Source organism: Neopelma chrysocephalum, unplaced genomic scaffold (assembly GCF_003984885.1).
Source record: "Neopelma chrysocephalum unplaced genomic scaffold, ASM398488v2 Primary Assembly neopelma1_65, whole genome shotgun sequence".
NCBI lineage: Eukaryota > Metazoa > Chordata > Aves > Passeriformes > Pipridae > Neopelma > Neopelma chrysocephalum.
In genome coordinates, this window is record NW_020897722.1 from 8,429,153 (window position 1) to 8,456,512 (window position 27,360).

Genomic DNA, 27,360 nt, shown 5'->3' on the forward strand with positions numbered 1-27,360 from the left:
GCCGGTGCCGCTGCGGCTGCTGCGCGGCGGGCGCGGGTGGAGCCGCGCGGCGGGAGGCGCCGGGCGCGCCCGCGGAACCATGGCGTACATCCAGGTGGGTGCGGAGCCCCCGGGCCGCCGCTGATCCCTGGGGATGGCGGGGCGTCTGGGGCGTCTGCGGGACGCGTGCGGTGCCGCGGCGGGCCCCCCTCTTCCTCCCGTGCTCCGTGCCCGGTGCGGGTGCACAACTTCGGGGGAACTTCTAGGGAGGAGTTCCCGGCGGCGACAGCGGCTCCCGGCGAGGGGCCAGGCGGGGCCGGGGCAGGAGCGGGGCCGGCAGCTGTTGCTCCCGAGGCGCCGGGGCGGGAGCGGATCCCCGCGGGGTTGGCGAGCAGCCCTCGGGCCTCTCTCCTCTGTGCCGGGGGAGCGGGATGGCCCCGGGGACGTGGGAGTCCTGATTTTGCACAAGGACTTCTTGGAGGGAGGAGGATGCTGAACCCCGCGTGCAGACTGAGATGCGATGGGCCCCTCCAGCCTGGGCACGGTCCGGCGGGGTGAGGGGCACCCGCGGGGTGGGAGGCACAGGCGCCCTGGGCTGCGGGGAGCTGCGGGCTGCGGGGTGATGGATGGGCTCACCCAGCGTTGTGGGGCTTGTTCAGACCCTGAGAGACCCCCGAGATGCCCGTTTCCCACCCGTTGCTCCGAGCGCAGCCGCCCAGTTCGCGATGAAGACGAGCGGGGCATCTCCAGCCTCGCAGGCCGGCCGGGCGCTGCTACAGACCCCGCTACCGACGCCACTCGGCATCCCCGTCCCGCGGGGCCGCGTCCCCCTCCATCCACCTCGCCGTCTCCCCCCCGTTCCCTCCCGCTCGGGGCTGAGCCGCCGCCGCGTCCGCCGGGTGGGAGCGGGGATGCTGAGGGAGCTGCCCCGGCTGGACCCCACCGGAGGTGTCCTTCGGGGCTCCCGGAGCCCCCCGGCTCGGCGAGGGTCTCGAGTGGGGCCGGACACGGCACTGCCTTCGGCAGCACGGCCGTCGGAGCCCGTGGGTACAAGGTGGGCTACCCGGATGGGGACTCAGAACAGCAGCAGCACCGCGTTATCCCCACACCGCGGTGTCAGCCATGGTGAGGAGCCACCCGCGGATCTACTCTTCCCAGGCTGTGGTGTTCACTGCGATGGAGCTTGTGAGCCTTTCCTGGGGTGTAACTGCAGAGGCACAATACAGTCTGTCACCAGTGAGGACCCCACCCTGCTGCAGGATCCCCAGGGACACACCACTGTGGCATGTTGTCACTGGTCTGTGGACCCGGTTGGGATTGGTGTCTGCTGACTTGGAGCAGGGGACCCCCACAGACTCTGGGACTGGGCCCCTGCAGCAGGGGGTGGAGATGGAGCCCTGCCTCGCACTCAGCCTCGGCAGAGGGGTGCACCTGGCCCTCGATGAGGGTTCACTCGGGGCTGGAGACTCCCATCTGGGTTGTTCTCTGCTCGGCCAGCTTGGAATGATGTGGCAGGGCATGACGGTGCCTCCCCGACTCCAGGGGCTGGGCTCTTTTCTGAGGGTTGCTGAGTACATTGCAGCAGCTGTACTCTCAGGGATCCCCCAGCGCCAGCTCACTGCTGCATCCTTCCCTAAACCTCTGCCCCTCCCCAGCCCTGACCCACCTGCCTGGTGTGAGCGAGGTGGATGAACAGGTGGTCGTGTTTGCTTTCCTTTCATGGGCCCTGCGTTTCAGCCCCGTATGGTGCTGGTGACTTGTTTACCTCTTCAGCACTGTAACGTCTAGTTCTTATCCCTGCCCTCCTGTTTCCTGGTGGAGATTTGTGGGTGGTCACAGGCTCACTTACCATGGTACCTTTGGGACAGTGGTGTGTGCCCTTGGGCTGGTGGCACACAGGGCTGGGTTCACGTCTCTGGTGACTGATGGTGACCGGGAGGGCTGTTTAACACGAGCCTGCCGTGCATCCCTGTGGGCCATTTGGAAAAGCCAATTTCTTCTCATGGCACGTGCTACAGCATTCGATTGAGTGGCATGGATCCAGCTGCTTTGTTTTAGAGCAATTTAAATATCCTTCTTGCAGCTTTGCTAAACCACTGTGGCTTTGACTGCGACTTTGCATGAATAAGGAACGACAAAGCCCTTTAAACCATTTACAGTTTTCTTAAACAATTGGTCCATGGTTATCTGTAATCGCTGTCTTGTCACATTGCACTTCAGCTTTTCTAGTATTTTAGTTTGTGCTTCTAACAAGTGGTGGCCTGTTTGGCAAGCAGTGGCTTCCAAGAAGTTTAAAAGGGAGACTTGCACCAAAATGTGGTCCATGGGAGAGTTCTTGGAACCTCTACATCCCAGCTTCTTTATAAAAGGCTGATCTTGCCCCTGTCGTGAGCGTAAAGCTAGGAACCAGTTTCTACATGTGGAAGAGTAGAATGAAGTTTGGGGTTTTTTTGTTTGTTTTGGTTTTGTTTTGTTCTGTTCTGTGGTTTTGTGTTGTTTGGGTTTGTTTTTTAGAGATTCCACCTATAGAAAGACATCCAGGACAGTTAGGAAACTTTTAGGCGTTATCAAGGGAATGCGATAGGAAAGACATTTCAGCAGGCATCAGAAATGCTACTAAGTCTCCAGCTATAAATGAAATGAGTCAAGTATAATGTTCCAAGGGTGGCTTTGTGAATAAAACACTGGTTTGTGATGACGTCTTGGCAGTGATTTGGGGCAGGTGGCTGCAGAGTGGATTTTTGGAGTGTGTGGCTCAAGCATTTAATGTCTGTCTTTTGTATTCTTCAACTCACATCTGAGGATGAGGCTGAAGGTGCCCAGTGATGTGTGCATAATGGAGAGTATCCCTTCCTAGAAATGTTGCTGCAACAAGTTGGCATTGAAACTGCATTGATATGGGCTGAATCTGGAGAAAAGCCTTTTTTTTTTCCACTGGAAAATTTTGATGTGGTTTACTGTCATCAGCAAGTAGTTCCTGCAATTAGGGACAGGTTATTAAAGAAAAGAAAAGAAGTGGTTACTTGTGATACCCCATTAGCAAGGAGCAATGAGCAGGACTTTGCTCCAGGATGGATTTGGGAATTTCATTCCTGGGGAAGGAGAAGCAGAGTAAGCTTGGTGGAGAAGGACTGGAAACAGCAGAAACTGATGCCCTGTCAGGAGACTTCTCCTTCCTCTAATATCTACAGGGTACTGTCTTGCCAGAAATTCAAGCTCATCCCAGGCTGGGGCATGTCATGGCAGAAAATTTAAAGTTATTTGAGCATTGCTAACCTGTTTTTGTCTTTTTCATTTTGTTTCCCTTTGCTTCATTCTGGATGTCTAAAAGGACAGTTGGAACCAATAAATGAGGTGAGTTAATCTGATGATTCACTCCCCACTCTGTCTCCTCGCACCATCCTGAGGGGATTGTCTCGTATTTTCTGACTCTCTGCTGATGTCCTAGATATAAGTACTGCACCACATTTTGGGCTGGTAATTTTTGTTTTTCAATGCCCAGATTTTGTTTATGGAAAAAAATATGTGTTTTACTGGAGCAGAAAGACACATTTCTGAGGAGTCTTCTCTGTAGATCAGAGTTCCTCCAAGGAAACCCCTTGTGGTGTGGTAATGCCCTTGTATCTGTACACTCATGAATACTGCAAATGTCTCGAGTGTTTTGGGGAGATATCTGTGGAGAAAATCTCATATGCTTTATTTCTTCAGCTTCTTAGGAACATTTCAGGGTCACACACAGTTGTAACGCTGTTTGACCCTGGATGCAGGTGCTGTGCCCTGGCAGCTGTGTGTCTCCCCTGTGCCTGTGGAGCAGTGCCCTTTCTTAGCAGTGCCCTTGTGCTGCTTAATGAGCCTTTGCATGAACTGCAGAACTTGGTGTGGGTGGGAAATGGGCTAAAGTTTATCTCTCTGCTCCTCTCAAAGCAAGCAGAGGGAAGGCTGTAGGGATGGCATGGAGGTGGGGCCACAGGCTGCTGCCCCTCTAATGGGGAGCTCACACCCCTGGTTGTCACAGCAGAGGAGCACTGTTACAGGTGGTGCTGCCAGTGCCATCAGGGAAGCCTAAGAAATGAAGTATTTTTCTGGGTCAACTAACTTCTTTTTAAAAATATCACTGAAGGTTCTTCATTAAATTAATCATCATAGCAGAGGGGAGACGTGGATCGTGTGCTTTGGCTAATCCATTTTAGTGGCGAGTTTGTTGGGCTGTAATGCTGTATGTGTGTGGATCATACAAATGTTACATACTGGTACATCTACAGGGACCAGGTGCGTTCACACTGCTGCGTTAATTAAATAGATCCTTTCTGGATTAAATTGGAGCTTTCACTTACCTTCTGTTTTTAATTCCTTCTGTTGTACGTTTGCTGATCTATTAGTTTGTTGATGTTCATGAAGGAATATGCATGTTTCTACTCTGGCATGTTGCTACACCACAGTGTTTTGTAAATCACCCTCTTGCCAACCTACATAATAATAAATCTCTACTAGAGGGAAAATACCTGTAGAGAATGCTTATTTCCCTGCCTTGTTATGGCATCGGTGGGGTTGGGCTGGTAACTGCATAGCACTTGTCTGTTGGTATAGCTGAAATAAATACAGTTCTTAATGTTCTGTTGCAGAAACACAAACATAAATACAGCTGAATGTTTTTTCTCAATAGCTATTGATGGGTTGTAATGTTGTACTTTGGTTTCCAATGGCTTCAGGGTCTGCTCGCTAGAATCTCGGATCTCTTGCTGTGCCGGTGGACTTGTAGAAATTGTTGTCAGAAGTGTTTCGACTGTAGCTGTTGTCAAACAAATGAAGATGAAGTTGAAATCCTGGGACCTTTTCCTGCTCAAACTCCAGCCTGGCTGTAAGTTTAGATGCACAATTTCCTGGCTTTACCCAAGGACTGCTCAGCTGTGATGAGAGTGTTGGTGCAGTGGGACATTCAGAGGGTGCCACTTAGAAAGGAGGAACCTCCTGAGGGTGGGAACGCAGGCTACTCACAGCAAGGTGACAAAGGGCAGCTCTGGTAACTCAAATAGCAAGGTTAGTCTTTGTAAAAACCTTTTCTGATGGGTAAGACAGAAGTTGTTTTGTCAGCTGGCATAGCACGCTGATAGCTGACTTAGCTGTGCGCCCTTTTCTAAAGATGCCTTTCATCTTCAGTCCTCTTTCCTCTTCAAATGGACCAGACCTTTGGAGCACTTCAACTTGGCTGAAATGCTGATGAGGTTGTTTTGAAATATTTTCTTATCCTAGCGTGAAGGTGGTTATCATATAGGCAGATGAAAGGCATGGCTCATACGTGCTCTGAAGGGGAGATTCATTTAAAGTTTCATTTAGCAGGACTTGATCTCCTGCATCACCTTAGGACTCTTCAAGATTTCTTCTCAAATCATTAAAGAACCACAGCACCAGCAGCAGGTTCTATCTGGAGCTCTGATTAGTGTATTTGCAAACCCATTACAAAGGAAGTAAGTGAATTCTTCCCTGTTTGACTCCCTCTCAACTGGGAATCTGCGGCACAGAGGTGACCCCGTGGAGGCATTAATGAAACCAAGAAGAGAGCAGAGCTCTCCAGTGTTTTAGTGGCTGTGTTGTCAGCTGGGCTGGGCTGTCTTTTGTGGGAGCAGACTGTTTGATGGACAGTGTGTCCAAAATTTGTGGCACAGAAGAGGCCTCTTTAGTGCATCATGTGATGCTCAGGCTTTGGTACCCAGGCACTGAGACACTCAGGTGATTTTTCCTACTCCTGTGAGTACCTACTGTTGCTCTGTCTCAGGGCTGGAAGGTTCATGTCTTGGTGCTACATGAAATAAATTCTCATGTTTAAATTGCAGTCTTGTCTGTGTCCTCTTTTGAATCCAGGTAGAATAGGATGGTAATTAATACTGAAGCAATAAAAAAAAGATGTGTTAGAGTGGTTTTTAAATGTGAAGCAGCATATTTGAGAGTGTGATATATACCTAGAAATGGATTCACCTGCAATTAATGGGGAATGGAAACAAAATCAATGCTAAATAGGAAAGCATCACGCACAGGAGAGCACAGTGATGAGGTTGCAGTATTGGACGTGGAAAGATTGGTACAGGAGCAATTACATCTTGGGAACAAGTAGCTGGGCTTGTAGTGAGAGGGTGATTCAGAGTTTGTCGGGTGTGCTGAGTAGCAGAAGGGACATCTTGTGTGTTTGGAGGTGTGGGTTTAGTTTCTGACTCCTGGATCCTTCTGTGTGGCTGAAGGGGCATTGTGGGCACTGAAGCTCTGTTCTTCTTATCTCAAAACTTAGAGGTATGGTGGCTTTGCAGATGAGTTGGAGTTTGCCACAGATAGCGAACATGGAGACCTTTGGACTCATAAAATGCTTTCTCCAGCTTGTATTGTTTCCCCCCAGTCCTGCTCTGTCTGAAAGCTCCTACAGTAACTTGCTGGAATGGCCATAAGCAGAAGACAACATGCTCTGGAAAAAAACAACCTGGTTCTTCAACCCTGTTGTGCTTTATTCTTCACCTATGGACACTCACAACCCTGGGAAGAGTCCCTGGGACCCCAGCCCAGGCCACATATCCATCTTTCCATCTGGTTTCAGGTGATTTGGTGCAGTTAAGGTCTCCCTAAGTGCCAAGAGAAGGTGAGTTCCCAGAGATAATGCCTGAGAGGGGCAGAGGCACCAAAGAGGAGGACACAGGAGAGAATAAGCTTTGCTTATTGAGGGTACAGGGACACTGTCATGCCTTGGGATCACTGAAGTCACCATCTCCTGTGGCACTGTTGCAAATCCTGGGATTTCTGAGGATGCCTCTAATACACATTGATTTAGAAGCTGGAGATCAGGCTTTGCTTGCTTCAAAGGGCAGTGGGCTCCTCTTCTTGAGCTGAGATGGACCCATGGTAATGCCAGGGAATGTGACAATAATTTATGCTTCCAGGGTGATTTTGTTGGGAAACGGTGAGGGAACCCAGAAATTATTTAAGTGAGGAGGACAAAGAGAGCAGAGGAGATATGGAGAGGTAAAGGAGTCAAGGGGATGTGATTGAGAGGAGAAAAAATGAGCCTGTAGAGGAACAAGAATCTGGAAGCTGAAGAGGAAAAGAAAGTAAAAGGCAGGAGCCAGATTCAGTGTGTTTTGCTCGCTGATGAACAGGAGAGCCAAGCTTTTTGTGTGTGCAGGTTTAAGGTGGAAATGATCCCATGCAGCCTCTGTTGGCTCAGAATTCGGAAGCCAAAGAAGATTTCTGTTTTCACTGTGTTGATCTTATGCTCTTAAATATCCAGATGCAGTTTTGGAGGTAGGGAACAATGTCTGGAGTTAGATGTGTGAGCAGAGTAAGAATTTGGACTTGGTTTTAGCATAAGGTGTTTGATGGGTATGTTTTTAAGTGCTCAGAGATCTGTGTATGCCAGTTGACCCCTTATTCTTTTTTTTTAGTTCTTATTTTTGAAAAGGGAGCTTTTGGAGTTAGTGGAAACTCCTGCAAGAAAAAACGGATTTGACATCACAGTATTTTGCATTTCGATGCATGCATTGAATTTGGGAACAAATCAATTTATTGCCCTGCTTGCAGCCTGAAAGTGTTTTAAAAATAGATCTAAGTTTTCAGCTGAGATCTTTCCATCTTGCCATTTCTTCATGAGCCCAGGACACTGGTGTAATGCAGAATGCAGTTTGTTCATTCCTCACCTTCCTACCCACTCCCCTGGAGAAAACTGCTTTTATGGTCCTCATTGGTGAGCTAGCAAACATCTGAATACCTGTGCTTAATGACCCATCCTTTATTTTCTGTCCGTAGGTCTTCCCTTTGGCAGCTCTGAGACACCTCATTGTCCTGGAAATTCAGGAGGGGATGTTAAAGCTGCAAGTTAAAGCCCTTCCTCCTGGGAGACTATGGATTTTTCTCACTTTCTGAATTTTTTACAGTGACAACTTAGGGGGAAAAAAAGCACCCTTCCTGCAGTGAGTCCAGTTGTATTGATCTGAGTGCCTGGTGGCTTCTTGTTATTTCATGAGGAGCACTTGTATCCTGGTCTTTGCAGAAATGGGCTGGGAATGAGGGTTTATGTTGGAGTTGACTGTTACAGAATATTCTACACAAACCCCAAAGATAAACAGTGCACACTGTGAGGCTGAATTGAAATCAGGACACGACTCCTCTTTCCAAAGGTTCGGATTAAACAGAAACAGAGCTGCTTTAACCAGAGCCAAAGTTTATTTGAGGAAAAATTATTGTGGCTCAGTAGCAATTTCCTTACTAAAGGTCATCTGTATGTTATTAACTCACTATTACGTTTACCCATTGTAGAACATCCTTAATGCCTCTCTTCCTGATTCCCTTTTCACCCTGCCTTCGCCTCATTCTGTGCGTTTGCTTCTCAAACACAAGCATATCCAAATGCCACCTGTGATTGTGTAGACCTGCATTTATACATGGAAAAGCTATTTGTGTTCCAAGTACTGATTATATATCAAACTGCATGATTTGGACTGCCTTTAATGGGTTGCAGAGCTGTGCAAATATTGTATGCCTCTTTTAGCATAGGGTTCGGTTTTGATTATTAACAGATTTTTTTTTTTAGTGTAGATGAGTTGTGTGAGTCTGAATTGGTGAGATTTGCATAGAACCTGCTGTGAACTTCATGGGTTTGGATAAGAATTTCCAGTTGATTTTGGGGGTTTGGTTGTTGGGTTTTTTTATATTTAGGGGGGCTTTTCTGCAAGTTTACTGCTTCTTGCAGAATATGTGAATTGCTCTACTCCAGTTGTTGGTTACTAATGAAAATGATTCAACGTACTTCATTTATACACAGCTGAGCCATGCACGTAGAAAGGGTGAATTGGAAGCAAAACACACAGAATTCCCTTTTGTTTTGCTCATTTCATGCTGACACTTTCCTTGTGATCTGCTGCTATTTTCTGTCTCGTGGATGAGCTGTTTTGCATGATGCAAAACAGATGCACACACGTCATGCACTGTTGTGTGATTTCATTTCTATTGGCAGCACTCCCCTCTGAGCATGCAGTTGGAGACTTTATCTCCTGTAGTTATTACTGTCTGCTCTTGCCCCTCTTTCAGTCAAGTTGGGAGGTCCTCACTGGTTTTTGGAGCCACTGCAGCTGTGACACATTGAGGCTTGCAACCAGAATGTTGTTATATACAAAATAAATTGTGTGCAGGTGTATGTATTTAAACACACTGAAACAGGAGTTACACATGGACTTCTCTGTGATGCCAGTCTTCTGTTGAGTCTTCTCAAAGCTGCTACAGCTCTCACCAAAATTTGCTTTGTCATTTAGATCCTGCCAACTTCCCTGCTCCCACCAAGACCCCTGGGTAGTAAAATTACTCTGTGGTGAGAATTGTGTCTGGTTTATAGAAGTGGATAAAAAGCAGCCAATTATTTTAAAAAGCATGTCAATAAATAGCTCTTGATGAATTGTGTTTATAAGATCAAGTTTTGAAACTTTACTGGTATACCTGCAAAGCCATGTTTTACTGAAAGGTGTGTGGTAGCTTTGGGATATCTGATCACAGAGGTTTGCCATGATGGTTCATTGCTGGTAAAGTCTGTGCTTCCAAAGTGTAGCTGTGAATTACAGCAGTAAGCTGCTGTTTGAGGTTTGTGGTTTGTGGGGTTTTGGTTTTTCTATTTTTTTCCTTAGAGACAAGTATAATATTTCTGATCAAGATTTGAGTTGCATGTGCCTTTGTGGCCTGTGTCGTGCTTTAATACCGATAAAACTCTGTTTGAAAGACAGGCAGAAAGATAAAGAATCTGTTTTTTACATAGGTTTGAAGCCAGTTGCTCAGCCTTTTGCTTGCCAGATGGATCAGGAGATACCCCACAGCATCCAGGGATGAGCACCCTAGATTAGACCCGGAATGCCAGAACACATTGTTATTCTGTATATACTCCTTGTACTGGGTTGAATCATCCAAAGGTCTCTCCTTATAACAGGATAAGCAGCCAAAATGAGGACAAAGATGGAGATTCTGATAATACAATCAGCGAGCTGCCTCCCACTCTTCAGGATGTTTCCCCTGACAGAAGGCGGTCGTCGTCAGATACATCACGGTCCACTTACAGCCTCACGCGGCGGATTTCAAGTAAGGTCGTCCTTCCAACATTAATGTAATTCTTGTGGGAAAGAAAATCAAACTGTAGTGCTTTCTCTTTCATCTTTTAGACAGGGAATCAAGGCAAGTTGAAGGTACATTGATTCAAATCTCATCCTGTTCTGCAGGAACACAGTAGAAGGGACCAGCCCTGTTTTTCTTGCTGAAGCATATGTGTGGTAATTGCACGTGAAAATGGACAGGGAGGGAAAAGTGTGGGTGGGCTTGTGCTTTGGTGTAGCTAAGGGTGCTGTTAATTGTTGGCAGTGCAATGGGGAAAAGTCCCACTGTGGAGCCTGCATTGCGCAGACACAAGATAGCTGTACCCAAAGAAGCACCTGAAGTTGATGTGCACCTGTAATTGCTTCAGTTGAGTTTCTGACAATCGTATTTGTGCATTTCTCTTGTTTAGATCTAGAGTCGAGAAGGCCAAGTTCTCCGCTAATTGACATTAAACCTATCGAGTTTGGAATAATAGGAGCTAAGAAAGAAATAGTTCAGCCAACTATCCTGCGGAAAACCTACACCCCAGATGACTATTTTAGAAAATTTGAACCAAGACTGTACTCTCTTGACTCAAATAGTGATGATATGGACTCCTTGACAGATGAGGAGATCTTGTCGAAGTATCAGCTGGGCATGCTGCATTTTAGCACACAGTATGATCTGCTGCATAATTATCTGATAGTGCGAGTCATCGAGGCTAAAGATCTGCCTCCTCCAATTTCTTACGATGGTTCAAGGCAAGACATGGCTCACTCCAACCCCTATGTGAAGATCTGCCTTCTTCCTGATCAGAAGAACTCCAAGCAGACCGGAGTGAAACGCAAAACACAGAACCCGGTGTTTGAGGAGAGGTACACATTTGAAATCCCCTTTTTAGAAGCCCAGAGAAGAACTCTGCTTTTAACTGTAGTGGATTTTGACAAATTCTCACGCCATTGTGTTATTGGCAAAGTGTCAATGCCCTTGAGCGATGTAGACCTTGTGAAAGGTGGACACTGGTGGAAAGCCCTTGTGCCTAGTTCTCAGGTAACAGAATTTATCAGATTATTGATGCCATTTTTCTCACTATTTTGTGGGTTGTTTTTTTTTTTTGTGCAGTTCCTTTGCCTGTTGGCAAGTAATGCAGTTTCTAATTAGTCATTGTCATCTTGTTACTACAAAATCTGCTGGGTTGGAATAACGTGGGCCTATGACTGGTTTTATAACAATGTGAGGTAGAGGAGCTGTCTTTAATATTCAAAGGAGATGGCATGACCAAAGATCCTGTGTCAGCTTAAATGAGAACAACTCAAGACTGCTTTGGAAGTCTGCACCCTTTGGGGGATGTTTCTTGTCACTGCAGGGACCTGCATTCATTCCCAGGCACCGCAGGGACACTGTCCCACCCAGGTCATTCCCGTGGTTGTTAACTTGCCTGTGCTTTGAGGTCACGAGGGGAACCACTGATGCCAGTTCAGTAATGATTTGATTCAATTAAGCATATAGAAGATGAAATCTCTACAGACTTGTGGCATAATGCATGAGCAAAAATTTGCACAGGAGCGGTAGATTTATTTTCATCACGTCCCTGAAGGAACAAAACTTGCCATAAATATTTGTCTGATGCAAGTGGCGTGTTGTATGTGTTTTGAACTAGATTCAACCATGCAATGGGATGGGAAGAGGAGATGCAGAGGGCCTGTGTGCTTGTACCTGTGTTCTCAGGAAAGGGCCATCTCCTTGCCAGCCAGGTAAAGGGCTGTTCAGTGGAAAGCTCTGAGCTTTGCAACCAGGAATGGTGGTTAGCGTCCAAATTTGCTACTAGCAGTATCACCCACATAGCTAGAAGCACAGAACCCTGTAAAAAGCCAAGCAAAGAGCGTAGTGTGAGCAGCATCTCAAATATTTGTGTTAAGGACAGGAGTTTCACACAAGGTTGATGTAATGAGGTTGCCTCTCCCAGTTTCTTGCCAGCTCTGGGATTGCAGTTTTTAAGTTTTAGAGCCTTTGCTGAATCAAACCCTGTGTCAAGTTGTATGGTTCACATTTTCTTTGATTTTTGTGTTCACAAAAGGGTGGCATAGCCAGAGGTATTAGATGAACAGTAAATCATTGTCCTCACTACTGTTTTACAGTGTGGGTCTGAGAGTCTGATTTGGAGTTGAAACTTGTGATGAGGCACTTGTGGAAGTGAAATCCCCCGAGCAGTGTTTGTTTATAAGTGAAGCCAGCTCGGACTCTGACTCTGCTTTGGCCTCTCTGTGTGTGCACAGCAGGGCTAGGAGTGCTTTTACCTCCTGCTCAGACCTGCTGCATTGTGTAAGGGGAAGGAACACTCCAGGTAACTGCAGGAGAGCCAACTGGATTTGCTGTAATAGTTGTAGGAGTGTTGCAGGATTTTCTTGAACGATATTCAGGCAAAAAAGGAAAGTTTTGAAAGTTGTGCACAAATCAAAATCATGGGGTCCCTGAAAATGTCTTTAATGTAGGGCATGTCTTCATGTCAGTGAGATCTGCTTTGCTCAGTAGAGTGACAGTGAGGGACAAGGGAACCGTTGTGTTACAAAGTGATTTGTAAGGAAAATCATAGAATCACAGAATTGTTTAGGTTGGAAAAGACCTTTAAGATCATCAAGTCCAACTGTTAACCCAGCACTGCCAAGGTCACCATTAAACCATATCCCTGGGCTCCCCTCATTGAGCCTTTCCCCCAGATGTTCATTTACAAGTGCCTGCAACCTTTTATTTTTGCTGTTAGCAGTTCATCACGGGCTCTGTGTTGTGCATCTGAGGACAGAGCTCTCCTCTTTGCATCCCCTTATCCTCCTGTGATTCCCACCATGCATTTTGTTTCTCCCTGCCACCCCCTACTTTTGCATGATAAATACTTCCCTGAATTATGTATCTCTTTATGAGTAACATGGACTCATTCCACAGCTAATACAGACCTTGATTAGACAAGATCATCTCTGCCTTTGTGTGCCAAGCTCAGAGCCAGCTCTTCCTTTTCCCCCTCTCCAAAGTTTTATTGAAAGCTGCTGCTGTTTTCAGCAGTGCTGTCTGCTTCACCAGTATTCAAGATAAATTATTTATGCAGAAGTTGTCATTTCTGATATTTATAAAAGGAAGGAGAAAGAGAAAACTCTGTTTGAATGGGCAGGCCTAACCCTAGAACCCTTTTGAATTTATTTCCTTGCTATCATATGGAAAAACTTAAGCAAAGTCCTTCATGCCTTGATTAGTAAACAGCCTTGTTTTGGTCTTTTCATACCTCCTTGTTCTTTTTACCTCAACTGCCAGACTGCTACTGCAAAGGGAACAACAGTGCTTGTACAGGACATCCTGGGAGGATGTTTGGTATCATCTTCCCATGTTTTCTCAATGATAAGATTTTCATTTAGTGAGGTGTATTTCATCTTACTGATAACTGAAGTTAAATTAATTGATCAAAGGGTTAAAATAAATCCTGGAAGAAGTAGAAGAGTAAAGCTTATTGCTTTGAAAAAATGCATTTTAATGTCTTTCGATCACAGTGATGCTTCGTGCTAGAAATTTGTGAGGGTTTTTTATGATTAGTTGGAACCTCCTGCCTGTGGAATGATAGATTTGACATGTTGACAATTTTTTATACTTCTCATTTTTTTGCTTGATTCTCTGAGGGACAGACAGCCTTTATCAGTTTCTTGTTGGATTGAACCTGAGGCTGCTGAAGTGTGCTTTGTGTTGTGAGATCGTGATAGACAGGGGCAAAAAAGAAAAATCTACGTGCAGTAGCACTTTATTTTGCAGAAGGTTCCTCTCCTTGGATTCTGAAAAGCAACACGAAGCTGCTGTGGTGCAGTTCTGATCATTACTGGAGGAAAATTTGCCAGTCTGGGTTGGCTGCCCCGGGGCTGTGACACGGAGCAGCAGCTGGCAGCACCCCCGCAGGGATAAAAGATCCGGTTGGAGAAAATGCTGAAGCAGGTGCTTGGAAAACCAGTAACCAGAGGGAAAGAAACACAGACAGTCATAGACATGATATGTAAAGATGAAAGGCACAAAATACGTGAATTTTTCTTTTTTCTCTTTTTTTTTTTTTTACTGGAATTTATGGACAGAACCATCATGAGCTGGAGAGAGGGAGAAAAGTGAATCCAGATGGCAGGAGCTGTGGAGAAAGTTTTCTCTTCATACTGGTGGGAGTGGCAGGGTTTGTGGAAGAGCAGAGAAAGAGGCCAAATGGTATCAGTTAATGAGAACATCTGTTTTTGCACTTGCTGTCTCCACCTGGAAGCCACTGGCATAGTGTGTGGATAAAGTCAAGTGCTGAATCCTTGTCCCACCATCATGCTGAGCCCCATCAAGCCCAGAGCTGGATCACTGCCTTAGTACAGGACTGTGCCAGCACCAGTGAGCTGAAAAAAGGAGGGGAATGACAGGAATCTTTTGGTGTGTGCAGTGTCAGCAGGGACACTGAGCTGCTCCCAGGTGAGGCGTGGTCCAGCAAACAAACAGCTCCATTGGCTCCAATGTGAGCGGGGCTGAGATAAGCTCCTTATCTTGGGATGTGGGTGGGATGTACAGCTAGCTCCTCAATGGGCAAAAGCCCATTGTCATTAATTGAGGAATATCTTCATTACCAGCTCATGGAGTTGCTTGAGAATGAACAGCTGGAGAACTTCCCTTGGCTGTAACGAGGCGAGGCGGGCGGTGCAGCACTGCCCTGCTCATTGTGTCAGGAATGGGTGCTCAGAGAACCGGAGTGTGGGTGAGCAGTGGACTGTCCTCTCAGTGCAATAAACTACTGGATGTCAAGCCTCAGGCAGAAGGCTGTAACTGCACATGAGCACTCTGAGCTTGAATCACGCATTCAGTGCTTAGTGGGGTTGAGTCCAGAGCAGAGGCACGGGGGAGCTGCCACCCCATGTATCATCAGAGCCAGCAGCTAAGCAGAAGGACTTACTCCTTGCAGAAAATGTCAGTGCAGGTATTGCCAAATTCTTTATGTTTGGTAGTTCTGGGAGGCTTTTTCTTGCAGGGTAATTAATGCCTTTCTAAAGCTCATGGAAAGGCTCTTGAGTCCAGTCCCCATAGGAACACTCTGCGCTCCTTAAATATCCCCTGAAATGTGTGTGGCTTTGCTTAATTACCATGAATGAAGTTGGCAGGCCCTGCTGTAACTGGGCTCAGATTCGCACATTTCGCCGCTGAAACTAATTCTGAAGCACATGTTCAGGACCCCAAGTTTTATTGACATATGATTCATTTCTCTTTTGGCAGATTTGAGTGGGCAGGAATAAATGTTTTAGACCAGCAGTAATGAGAGCTTGGAGATCATTCTGCAAAAGGAAAAAAAATTTGCCTGGTTGTGATGGGAAAATAGCATGAAATTCCTTCTTCCCTCAAATTAAGCCGTTTTTGTAGTAGAGGGAGTATGTATTGGACTTGCTTTTTTAAGTTCATACTACGATTGCACTAGAATGACCTGTCAGTTCTTATGTTTGAGATGGTATGTGCTCCACAAACAGAGTGGCTTTGCTGTGGCAGCTTTGCAATTTTTCATTCCCATCTCAGGGATAAGCCTACAAGTACTGCACCGTTGTTCTTACCGTGCCTTGGCTGGGGAGGAAAAGGGAGAAAGGATTTCAGGTAGTGACTGATTTAAGAACATTCCCTTGGCTGTTAGTGGTATCTGCTCTGCCAGGTGGTTATGGTATGTGGCTTGGAGGCGCCCAGTTGTGCATGTACCAGGTTTGCTCTTGGTGCCCATGTTTCTTGGCTTATCCATTGCAGCCCTGAGGAGGAGCCATCCTTGGGGAATGGGGATGATGCCTTGCATTTGGTAGCACAGTGTATTATTGAAATTAATGCCATCCCCATGTCTCATACAGGCAGAAAGTGCTGGACAGACAGAGATTTAGTTCAGAGAGTTGGCACAACAGCTGGCTCAAGGCTGTGTGCATCAGTGTGAAATGGGGGTCCATGTTTGTGACAGTCATGGGAAGTTAAATATGAAAGGGAATGTTGTAAGGGATTTTTTTTCCTTTTTCTCCATCTTTTTTTTAACTATCCAAAAGCTTAGTGGCTGTTTAGTTGAAGGAATGATGCAGAATCACTGATGATGAGTGTGGATTGGTTATGTGGGGCCATGCTTGCTCAGCAGCAGGATGTTGAAATCAACCTGGCAGTTCACCTGTGGCCAGTGTGGGAGATGCCCTGGGCAAAGCCTGGCAGAGGGAAGGATACCCCCACCATTCAGGTCACTGGAGTTGTGGGAACTGAGACAGACAGCCATGATGGATTACTGTCTGTCATGATAACAGTATTTTTAGCTCTTAACCTATGTTTGTTTTCCTGTTTTGTATTATAACATTCTACCATCTTTCTTTCACTCTGTATTTTCCATTTCATTGGGTTTTTTTCCTCCTTTCTCTCTTCAGTTTTTAAAGCTCCATCACTGAGCAATTTTTCTTCTTTATTGTTTTCTCTTTATCCTTATCTATCTCTTCTGCTTCCAGCTGTCATCTCAGTCACCTCACCCCTTCCCCTCTGTGTTGTTCACTTCTTGCCCTTTCTGCGGAGGACTGGGATGTTGTGGGGTGTATTTTGCTGAGGAGGAGCCCAGAGGAGGGGTTGCCCATTGTGGGCAGGACCTCTCCATAGGATATCTTCTTCCTAAAGCTTTTTGCACAACAGAGGCTTTCTTATGGCTGTCCAAACAGATGCAAAGACAGTTACACTTTAGAAGGGATTTTGTGACTCTTTTCAATATACCTTAAGTAGGAAACACTCTTCTTATCCATTGGTAAGTTGTTTTTTTTTTTTCAGGTTCTGATCCTTAATAGCTCAGCCTTCCCAAAATGATGGCTGTGTGTCATAGGATGCTGTAGAAAACCTGTTAGAGCAAACTGTTCTAAACCATCAGTTTTTTTAATGTGCCTAGAGGTATCATCACAGATAACCTTGAGGAAGAAAATCAATCTGAAACTTCATTAGGAGTGTTGCATAGATGTCTGTGCTGATGTAATGTGCTCTGGTTCCCATTGGGAACTGGGGAGGGTTTCAGCTGCAGAATTTTGCTGGTGTTATAGCAATGCACAACAAACAGTCTGGGGGGCTTTGAGCAAGGAATTACCCTGGTCCGAACAAGATGTGCAAATGGCATGAGTTAGAAGCTCATCTTCCTTTAGGGGAGCCTCTTTGTGTTTCAGAGATGACAGAAAAGAAGAAAAAAGAATTCTGCTTCAAAATTTCTGGGTTCAACCCAGGCAGTAACTGCAGAAGGTTCTGGATCACAGGCGAGCCCAGGGCTGCAAATCCGACCTGGCTGTGTAATACAGCTGTGGAGAGGAACAGCCAGGAGTGAAATGTTAATCAGAGCTTCAGGAGAGTCTCAGACATCCCAGACTTGGTGTCACTCCCGCATCTCATCAAACAGGAAATTGCTTTTCCAGGGTCATCTGGGATCTCGGCAGAATTCAGCACGTCATCAGCATAATAATGGCAACTGAAATGATGCCTTAGCACGGGTTCATAGGGGCACCTCTGCACGCTGCCTTCTGTGAGCAAAGTATTGAAGGCAAAACCAACAGCATTTTAGTTTCCTGATGAAAAGACCCAGGAAACGTAAAATTCAGGCACTTCCTTGCCCTACATTGAACAGCGTGCCGGTGACACCTCTCGTGCCTGATCCCTCTTCTCAGCTCAGCCCCTGTGTGAGCCTGAGGTTTGGGGATGCTCCAGTGTGTGTGACAGAACGAGAGCCACGCTTCTGTGCCTGCTGCCCCCGGCACAGCATGCTCTAATGCTGGTGAAGATGCCTGTGAACCGAGGGGATGGGCACGGGGGTCAGTGGGTACAGCAGCACAGAGTGTTTCCAAGGTGCGGGTGAGCAAGACTGTCACATCAGCAAAGCTTTTCGGGGAAAGCATAGGGAACTAGAACCTCTCATAGGTTTTGGAGGTGTGCCTTTTACCTCCCACTTCTCGGGGCAACCTGTGAATTCTTTGCTTGCTTGCTAATGATGGCAGGGGACTGCAGGAGAAACCTGGTGGATGTGGTGCAGCAGCACAGTGAGGGCAGTGCCAGCCTGACATGCCGGGGAGGAAAGTGTGGTGACTATTGACAACTGATTCATTTTCTCGAGTGCTTGACGTCCCCTCAGGCACCAGGGCAGGATTTGAAGCATGTTTCCCAGATCCTCGTGGCTAAGCTGGAAATAATGCATTTATAATATCAGAGGCAGTTGGCTGCTGGAATTAAGTGCCTTGAAAAGGCTGAGTCACTTGCCCGGGGAGGTGAGCTACCCAGGGATCTGGGCTTCCTTCTGAAAAGACCTTGTGTTACGGCTCCAAATGCTGCTGGTGCTGCCTGCAGTGGGGCTGCTCTTCCCTGCTGGCTCTGAGCACACCCATCCTGCCATGGCCTCTGTGGAGGTGGGGCCTGCATGTTCCTTCCCTTAAAATAATTAACAGAATTATGGGCACACTTGAAAAGCATGAACGAGTGTCTTGGGAAAAACTTCTAATGCCATTACCTTGCATCACTTTTAGTGCTTGGCTTGCTGGGTGAGCAGCAAGTGACCTGCTGTTGGAGGCTGCTGGCCAGCCAGGCAGGAGGTGCTGTGCTGCTCCTGAGTGCCCACTTGGGTTTGGTCTGAGCCTTCTGATTCTTCTGTGCCCAGTGGAAATTGTACTTTTCCACTTGCAGCTGAATAGCCATGAACTGGTTGGGTTTCCCAGCAGCCCCAGCCTCAATTTCCCTGAGCCACTGATGTCTTTGCCAGGGACTGTGCCTTGTGTGCTGCCCCATCTGCTGATGAACCTGGTTCTTTGGGTCAGTTCAGGCTGTGACTGTGTCTCAGAGCTTTTTACTTTATTGTGTACCCAGCCTTTTAGTTTCTGGTTTCTGTAATCTAATATATGGGGCATCAGTAAAGATATTTAAGCCTTTTGTAATGATTGCAATACCACTGCCGCTCTTTTTCCTCTTGGAAATGGGCTGTAACCACCTGATCTAGTTTGGTTTTGAACTGTTTGACTATTTGGGATGAAGAACTAGCTCTGCACTCCTCTGTGGACCTGAGGCAGGACAAGGCAGATGGATCAATGCCCTTCCTGGACTGGCTGGGGTGTTTTCAGGCTCCAGAGTTGTTTCAGTGTGTGTATTTTGCATCTGACAATGAGAGCATGTCAGAGCCAGGTTGTGCAAGACAGGAGAGGAGCAGTGATATCAGCTCTCCAGCTCTTTAATTACTAGTTTTACGCATCATTAAGTAGAAGGAAAAGAAATAATGGCTGCACAGCTGTATTGAAGTAGAGCTGTGGCCGTGGTGCAGCCTGATGAACAGCAAGGGCACAGTCAGGCTGTGCCGTGGTCTCCGGGTAGATGGCTGGATGCTGAGGGAATGTCTCCTCTGAACTGCTTTCTTGTGACCCAGGGGTACATTAACCACTGCATGCTTGAACTTCCTAAGTGGCTGGTGTGGTCCCTGGGGGCTGGGAAGTAAAGATAATGTCTTCTCCAATGGATTTATGTTCTGCATGTGGCTAAGATCAGAAACACCTGGAACCATTCAAAATGGAGCAGGTAGAAACTACTGACCTTGTATTTCTGCCTCCTTTTAAGTCCTCTTTGCGTTGCTGCTGAAAAGCTGGTGAAGAATCAGTGATTAAAGAACAATTTTCACTTGGGGATAGTATTTTTTCTTGTTTCTGGTTAGGACGAGGAACCACCAGATGGTTCTTGGTTGCAGTTCAGAGCGTGACTAAAATTCATTTTTCAGGCACTTAGACAAATGGGATTTATTTAATTTCTCTTCCTTCTCTTCCCTTCCCCTCTGAGCTCTGTTCTAAATTTCCACATTGCCTTTTCCTTGCAGAATGAAGTGGAGCTGGGAGAGCTGCTGTTGTCACTAAACTATCTACCCAGCGCGGGAAGACTGAACGTGGACATCATCAGAGCAAAACAGCTTCTTCAGACAGACATGAGCCAAGGTTCAGGTAAAGGGCAGTGAATTTCTCACATTACTCATGCACAGATTATATATATGTGCCTCTAAAGCACATCAGTGGTGAGGCAGCAATTTGTGGGGGACCCAGGGGGACTTGGATGCTCAGTTCTTATCTATACAAGGCTCTGGATATTCATCTTAAATGTATAACCAATAATAATGAAAGTATTCGGAGCGCTTACCCTGAGATACAAGGGAGGATGTCAATACTTTTGCCATATTTAAAGTAAAAATCTCTGTACCAGGGTGAGATGAGGAACCAGGAGCTTTAATGTTTCCCCCTTGTGTTCTGTAAGGCAACCCGTGGGCAGTGCTCCCTGCTGGCTCTGAGCATGCTGGCTGGTAACTGCTTCATGCTTATGTTCTCAGGTGTTTTTCCCATGTTCCCTGCCCCAGCCACTGCTGCTGCCAGAATATTGGCATTTTCCAAAAAGAACAATATGCTTGGTCTGTATCAAGGCTGTCATTAACTGTGGTTTTGGCAAGGACTGTTTTCAATCCAGCTGCCTGACTTTTGTCTCCACTGCAAATCCCTGGGAGCAGTGTGGGGGTACAAGTCCCTACCATTTCCAAAGGCTGTTTCTCATCATGGTCCATCCCTGTAGTGCCCAGCTTTCATGAACAGGGGTACTGACTCATGATGCCTGTAATGCAGAGCCTGTGCCTTGTGCTTTTTGCCAGATCCCTTTGTGAAAATTCAGCTTGTTCATGGATTAAAATTAACAAAAACCAAGAAGACCTCCTGCATGCGGGGCACGATAGATCCCTTCTACAATGAGTCCTTCAGCTTCAAGGTTCCACAGGAAGAGTTGGAGAATACCAGTCTGGTGTTCACAGGTAATTGTGGTGGTGTTACTGGCTCAGCATGGTCATGGTTGGCTCTGGGGTGAACAAAGCAGCAGTTGTGAGTGTGCAGATGAGCCCATGCAGGGCAGTGTTTGTCCCAGTAGCCACCCTGCAAGAGGTGGCCATTGCTGGGGTCTCCAGGGAAGCTTAATTTGTACTCTGTCCTCTGCAGAAGCTGTTCCCAGCATTGCCACCCAACAGCTGGAGCTGGCTGGGAGCACACTGTGTCAGTCCTGGCTTAACTGGTGCCACTTGGAATGCTTTTGTGCAGAGGAAAAGCAGGAGCATTAATTGCACTTCTCAGTGACAGCCAACTTGGGCACAAAGTCAAAAATTAGAAGAATGAGAGGGCAGCAGTGAATGATCCCAGAGCCCAGGCACTGGCAAAAATTTGACATGGTTTGCTGGTGAGATGATGCAGCTGGAGGTGTTTCACATTGACCTCTCTTATTCTGTAAGGAGGTTTGTTCATGCCTTTATTTCTGAAGGGCTGGGATTCAGTGCCAAGCCCTGTGTGGCACAGCTGAGGTGGACCCAGACACAGACCATGCAGGCTGTGGGCCAGGAGCAGTCCCAAGCTGACTTCACTCAAGAGCTTTGTCAGCGCTGGAGATGTTTGGCTGGCATAGGAATTCTTATTTTTAAACAATTTCTGAATCTCCTATTTTCGTTCTAGAGGCGTAAAACCAGGCAGTAGAGCTTGGCAGTCGAGGTGCTGCTGCTGGGAGCTGGAGTTGCAGAGCGTGGGGATGGTCCCTGGCTGAGCAGCAGCACTGGGTGAGGGACCTGCTGTGGTTGGTGGCATTCTCTGCCATTTCCCAGCAGAGGGATCTTGAGCAGGGCTGCAGGGACCCTGATGAAGGGTGGGTTTCCCTCCCACACCGTGGTTTCACCCAGCCTGTGGAGCTGTGGAGCTCGGGCACCATCAGGAGCAGGGTCGGACCATCTTGCTGTCTGGAGGGTCAGAGGGGCTGGGTGGTGGGACCCCCACTCTTCTACCACGCTGGGCTCTCATGCTTCACAAACACCTTTTTTTGTCAACTTTCCACCCATAACTCACCCTTTTTTGATGAAAAGAAAGGAGTCTGCTTCTAAGAGGATGTATTTTGAAGTATTTTTTAATTTTACTTTTTACATGGCAGATACAGGTGTCAAAGCTGGTACAAGGAGGCTAATTCCAACCCATTAGTTTGTTTCCAAACATAGTAGAACAAATGTGATGCTGATCAGCAATTTAAATTTTGCCCTTCATGCTCAGAAATTTCCTCAGCAAAACATCTATAATTAATCACTGTTTTGCATGCATGTCACCCTGACTGTACCTTGCATGTGCAGCGATGAGTTTGTTCTTGGAAGCTTCCATCAGGTGATCTTTTGACAGGTGGGAAACGCTCTATTCTTTGTTTTGCACTTTTCCTACTAGTAGCAGAAAAGGCAAACAGAGTAGCAGCTTTGTGCAGACAGGAGGGTGAGGGAAATATGCTGCTCTTCACCACAGTGGATGAAGTCAGTATTAATGAGTGGATCTCTGATTAAATTTTTCTGTGCAAAGGGATGTATTCTCAAAATAAGCCAATGGGAAGTTGGCTGAATTATCACCATACATCGCTCAGTCGGATTTCAGCGGAGAGCCTTGTAAGTGGTGCTTCACTTTCAAAGTGACATATTGCTTGCTTTGAACGTTGCAATAAATAATCCCAGGCCAGAAATGTCCCCAGCAGCTCCAAAGCTGGGAAGGAACATGCAGAGCTTTCTGGAAGAGCGGTGGGGCAGGATTTCCTGGCTGCTCTGGGACTGAAGGGTGACACACAGCTTGGGCATGGCACTGCTGTGGGTGGCCTCGGGCTGGCTGCTCCTGCTGTGCTTGGGTGTTTTGGTTTAACTTGGGTGGTTTGGTTTGGGGTTTTTTTTTGCTGCAGTAATGTTTTTTTCTGTTGTGTGTTTTGTTGGGAGTTGTTTTTTATTTCTTCTTTCCTTTTTTCAATACACAGCTCTAGTCCATTAGGTCAGTTAATTAAATTTGCTGTTGATTCAAAGTCCAATTGAAAAGGAAAATAATCCTGCTTAACGGGTGGGTGATGATGCTTTGAATGGAGAGAGGGAGCTGTAAAAGCAGTCATGGGAGCCAGAAGTGAGTATGTCTTCAATAATTTAGAGGAACCTTTTCTGTGGCTTCATATTTTGGACCCAGTCTGCAGCTGTCTTTACATTGGCTTGGCTTCACTGGAAAGCCATGGAATCCTGCCAGTTCCCATCAGCTGGGGCTCCAGACTCCTGATGGGGCTGGTACCACACTGCAAAGTAAGGCACTATCCAGACAAAGTAAAATTAATTTTTTTTCCCCTGTGTGTTTTTCTGTTGCACATCTTGAATAAAACTGTCTGGGTTTAGTGCACTCTAGTAAGGATTTCTCCACCATTTTGCTGTGATTTAGCAGGGACTGTGTGTGCAAGCGTTGTGAGTGGACAGTAAAGCACTGTCCTGCTCCCTGCTTTCCTGGTGGTGCTCTGGAGAGCTGGACTCAGACCAAAGCCAGGATTGAAGCATGGCTGGATTAGGAGAGGGGCGGTGGGTGCCTCCAAGATGGGGTGCACAGGGACAGCTTTGCATTAGCCAAGATTGGGGAAGGTGATGGTTGGGCTGATTCTTTGATCCTGCCTCCTCCTTAGGCATATAAGGATTCAATACTGTAAATTATTGGCATTTAGAGACCAAAATGCTTCTCCTTCCACATTGGTGCAGGACATCTTGTACAAGCTGCCTTTCTGCCTTGCCCTCTGTTCCTACCTCAAATGCTTACTGGAGCTGTCACTCCACATTAACTCACATGTCCCAGTTTAGTGCCTAAAATGAGGTGGGATGAGCTCAGGTGGAGATGTCCTCTCCAGGAAGAGGCATCCAGGGTCAGGATTGCTGCTGCAAGTATTGTCTGTTCACAGCTTCTCACCAAAAGAGGCTGAAACCAGGAAAGGCACTGATACTCATAACAAGTCTAATGTCCTGAGAAAAAAAAAAAGATGATGAGTGAGTCAACAGCTGGTGGAGATGATGTTTGATTTTTCATTTACTCTATCAGATATGTTGTCTAGGTAATAAACAGCCATATATAACAGAAATGCACTCTTGGATGGTTCTTTTTTCCACTTCCTGTTTTTTTTGGCAACTTGACATCATCCTCCCATGTGCCACCTTGTTCTTGAGTGCAGGCAAGTCATGGGCTCACCTGCTGCAGAGAAATGGGGCAGGCTGTGAAAGGCAGGGTGTTCTCCTAACCGTGTATACCTGTGAACAAAGGTGTTGGTTACTCTTTGTCCAGTGGTAAGGGGAAGGTGGAGTTTGTGGAGTTTGACAGTAAGGCTGTCAGCTGTCATGTCCAAGAAGAAAAAAGATTATTTGAGATGCAGCCTCTGTGCTCAGGAGAGCTGGATGCTGGGTGCCTAGAGACCCTGTGCTGTCCCCACTGCTGGATTTTGGGCAGGCTGTCCTCTAAATCCCAGCCTAACCTTCAGAAATCCTGGGCTGTGCAGCAGGAGGGTGGACAACACCTGAAATCCGAGCACTGTAGTATTTTGTTAATGATTATAATGTTGTTAATAACAATCGTCAGTAATGCTGTTTGTGTTACAGTAAAGCCCAGATGGCCCAATAAAAACCATCAGCACTCCAGGGCAAACTGCATCTCGGTGACTCGTTAACATCTTTTGATCACTTACCATAAAAAAGGCAACCTTCAGCACTCACAGTTAGGGAATATTTATCTCCCCGAGGTCCTTGGTGGTGACTGTGTATGTCTTTCTCCATTTAAATAAGCTCTTGTACGTGTTTACAGTGGCAGGATCTTTATGGCTTGTGAAGAGACCAGAGTCCCCAAAGAGGGAAAAATCATTTTCGTGCTCAGGGTACTGTCTGTGCAGTTGCAGAGGGAAAACGTGCTTTGCCATCTGACCTGGCTGGGAGTGTAGCTGGAGCTAGGACAGCACTGGGACTGATGGTATCTGATGGAGAGCAGTGGTGGGGCTCATCCCACTGCCCCATTGCCCTGTGGAAGTTGGCCACGGCTCCAGCAGGACAGGATGCTTTGCCTGGGGGAGGGAAGCAGACTGGGCTAGAGTTTGCTTGTTGGTGGAGAAGTTGACCTTGATATGTGTGTGACAGCTGGTGAGATCTTCCCTGTAAGTGCTGGCTGAGGGTGCAGCTCACGAGCATTCTCTCTTCAGCCCTTAACACTGTTTTTCACCATCAGCTTTGGTGGTCAGATTTGTGGTGTAGATGTTGGAGACAAGGTGATGCTTCTGGTGTTTGCTTGCTGCATGATATTTGTAAATGTTCCATGAACAGGATGCAGAGATAGCAAGGCTTTTCAGTGGTATTTTTTTAATTAACAGACTGATTTTGAAGTATCCCAGTTTGCTGAGCAGGTTGAAGGTTGATAATGTTTTTATCCTCAGGCTTTCCCTGAAATACACCTGAATTTTGATTTCCCTGGCTGTGTGGAAGCATGACCTTGAGATGCCAGGATCATCTTTAGATGCCTGTTTGCAAGCACAGAAACCACCATGTATCTGGAGTCATCACACATCTACATTTTAACCTGCTGACTCAGATGCTCATCTCTCCTTTCTCCTATTGCTTTTTCTTTGCCACAAAAAAACCCCCAACAAACATTCAGGCACTTTGTCTTTTGCACACATATAGGGGGAAAAAAATATATGAGTCAGACTAAACTGTTTTTTTTTTCCCATGGTGGAATGCAGGTGGAAGAAGTGGTTTCTTTTTTGAAACACTGTCGTGTTGGGCACCATAATGTCTTTCAGATGGATGGATGATTAGACAACTTGCTGCTGGAAAATTGTTTCTTAATGTCTATTAAATGTGTCTTTCTGAAGTATTGGACTGTCTGTATATTTCCCATATCTGGAGCTCAGAAGCAAAATCTGATCCTTGCTTAAACCTGTGTAATCCCACTTTAGCCAAAGGAGAAAAAATGGAAAAAACCATTGATGTCAGCGCCGGGTTTTCTGGGGATTTATACCTGTTTAATTTAGATCAGAATTTGGCCTTTGTGTCTGGCATTATAAAACACTTGATGCATTTATGCACCAGACACCATATGGTCCATGCCCAGGTCTGAGGAGAGCAGTGCACTGCTCCAGGTTGCTCCAGGGGCCGTGGCCACTCCAGGTGTCCCAGCAGGTCTTGTGAGGACACCTTAGGGTGCTGGGAGAAAGGCACAGGGAGATGTGCTGGCAGGGGGAGACACTGGCCTCCTGAAGCCTGCCCTGCCTGGCAGAGCCTCTCTGCAGAGGTACAATGCAAAGGCTTCAAATCCCCTTTGGAGGAGGAAGGTCCCTGTTGCTCTCAATTCTCAGTCCCCATCTGTGGGGGATTGGATGTCCCACTCCATGATAGATGCTGTCTGTCAGCCTGGAGCAGGTGACAGCAGAGCAGGCAGCAAGGATTGGTTGGAGATACTAAGTGGAGTCCTGGAGCCCCAATCCTGGCCCAGGGTCACTCAGGGAAGATGCTCTGTGGATGGATTTGGCTTTTTGCAGCACACTGGCTTCTTTAACGAGGAGGAGTGAAACGCCATTAATCCTGGTGAGAGCAACAATATGCTAATGCTTCCTGAGCCAATCTGTTTCTTGCTTAGAAGGCAGAATTAGGTTGTTCAAGTGGCCTTGGTTATTAAATGTACCGCATCAGCTGTGGCAGAAACGGCTCGTGCTGGAGTTCTCTGGAATTTTGAGGGAATCTTTTTCTCCTAAAGAAAGGAGCAAGTCCCCCTCTCTCCAGGTTGATCGGTGCTTACTGCTTTTGCCAAGCCCCTTAATTTAAGCAGTGTTGCCTCTCCTGACCTGTGCACTTCATCTTGTTTGGGTCACGCTGTGGTGAAAGGAATTGCTCAAACGTCTTGCAAGGCTGGAATCTCCCCGTGTATCAAATGAGGAAAAGTCTTGGTGGCGGGAGCAGCTGTGGGTGGCAGAGCAGTGTCTGGAAATGGAATACCTGTGCCTGGCCCTGTGGCCATCAGAGGAGATGTTCATGCAGGCAGAGGCTGCCTCTCCCTCACGACCATCGCTGCCTTCGTGCAGGTGCTGTATGGTGTTGGTGCTGGAGCCTCTTTGTGTGAGGTGTGTAAATATGTGTGAAACCATCCATGTGCTTTGTTGGATCTGGGGCTCATAGTGCAGAGAATTAAGATGCGATTTTACAAAAGGAGGAATTGGAGGTGGAAAAAGCCAGCTGTAGATACTCCTTTTCAGTATCCTCTGGGCTGCTGTGATAGATGCATCCAGCCCGTTACTCCAGTTTCTCCTGATGAGGTAATGTCATGAGGTGTCATCCCTGCATCCCCTTGAGATCTCTGTAAGACACACTTGTGCTCTTGCACTTTCCCTGCACCCTGGGTCCCTGCTGTCTCCTACAGGACTTTCCTCTCCCTGTCTGAGGCC

The 27,360-nt window shown here is 46.9% G+C and overlaps 1 protein-coding gene across 1 annotated transcript in view; it reads left to right on the forward strand.

Moving 5' to 3' along the window:
- Positions 1-43: 43 nt before the first annotated feature.
- SYT17 (synaptotagmin 17) overlaps positions 44-27,360 on the forward strand; it is a 34,030-nt gene continuing 6,713 nt past the window's right edge. The window contains exons 1-7 of the mRNA XM_027683916.1: positions 44-94; positions 3,316-3,333; positions 4,689-4,837; positions 9,926-10,074; positions 10,496-11,115; positions 19,931-20,051; positions 20,744-20,899. Of these exons, the coding sequence (XP_027539717.1) occupies positions 80-94; positions 3,316-3,333; positions 4,689-4,837; positions 9,926-10,074; positions 10,496-11,115; positions 19,931-20,051; positions 20,744-20,899 (1,228 nt within the window). The 5' untranslated portion in view covers positions 44-79. The remainder of the gene's footprint in view (positions 95-3,315; positions 3,334-4,688; positions 4,838-9,925; positions 10,075-10,495; positions 11,116-19,930; positions 20,052-20,743; positions 20,900-27,360) is intronic.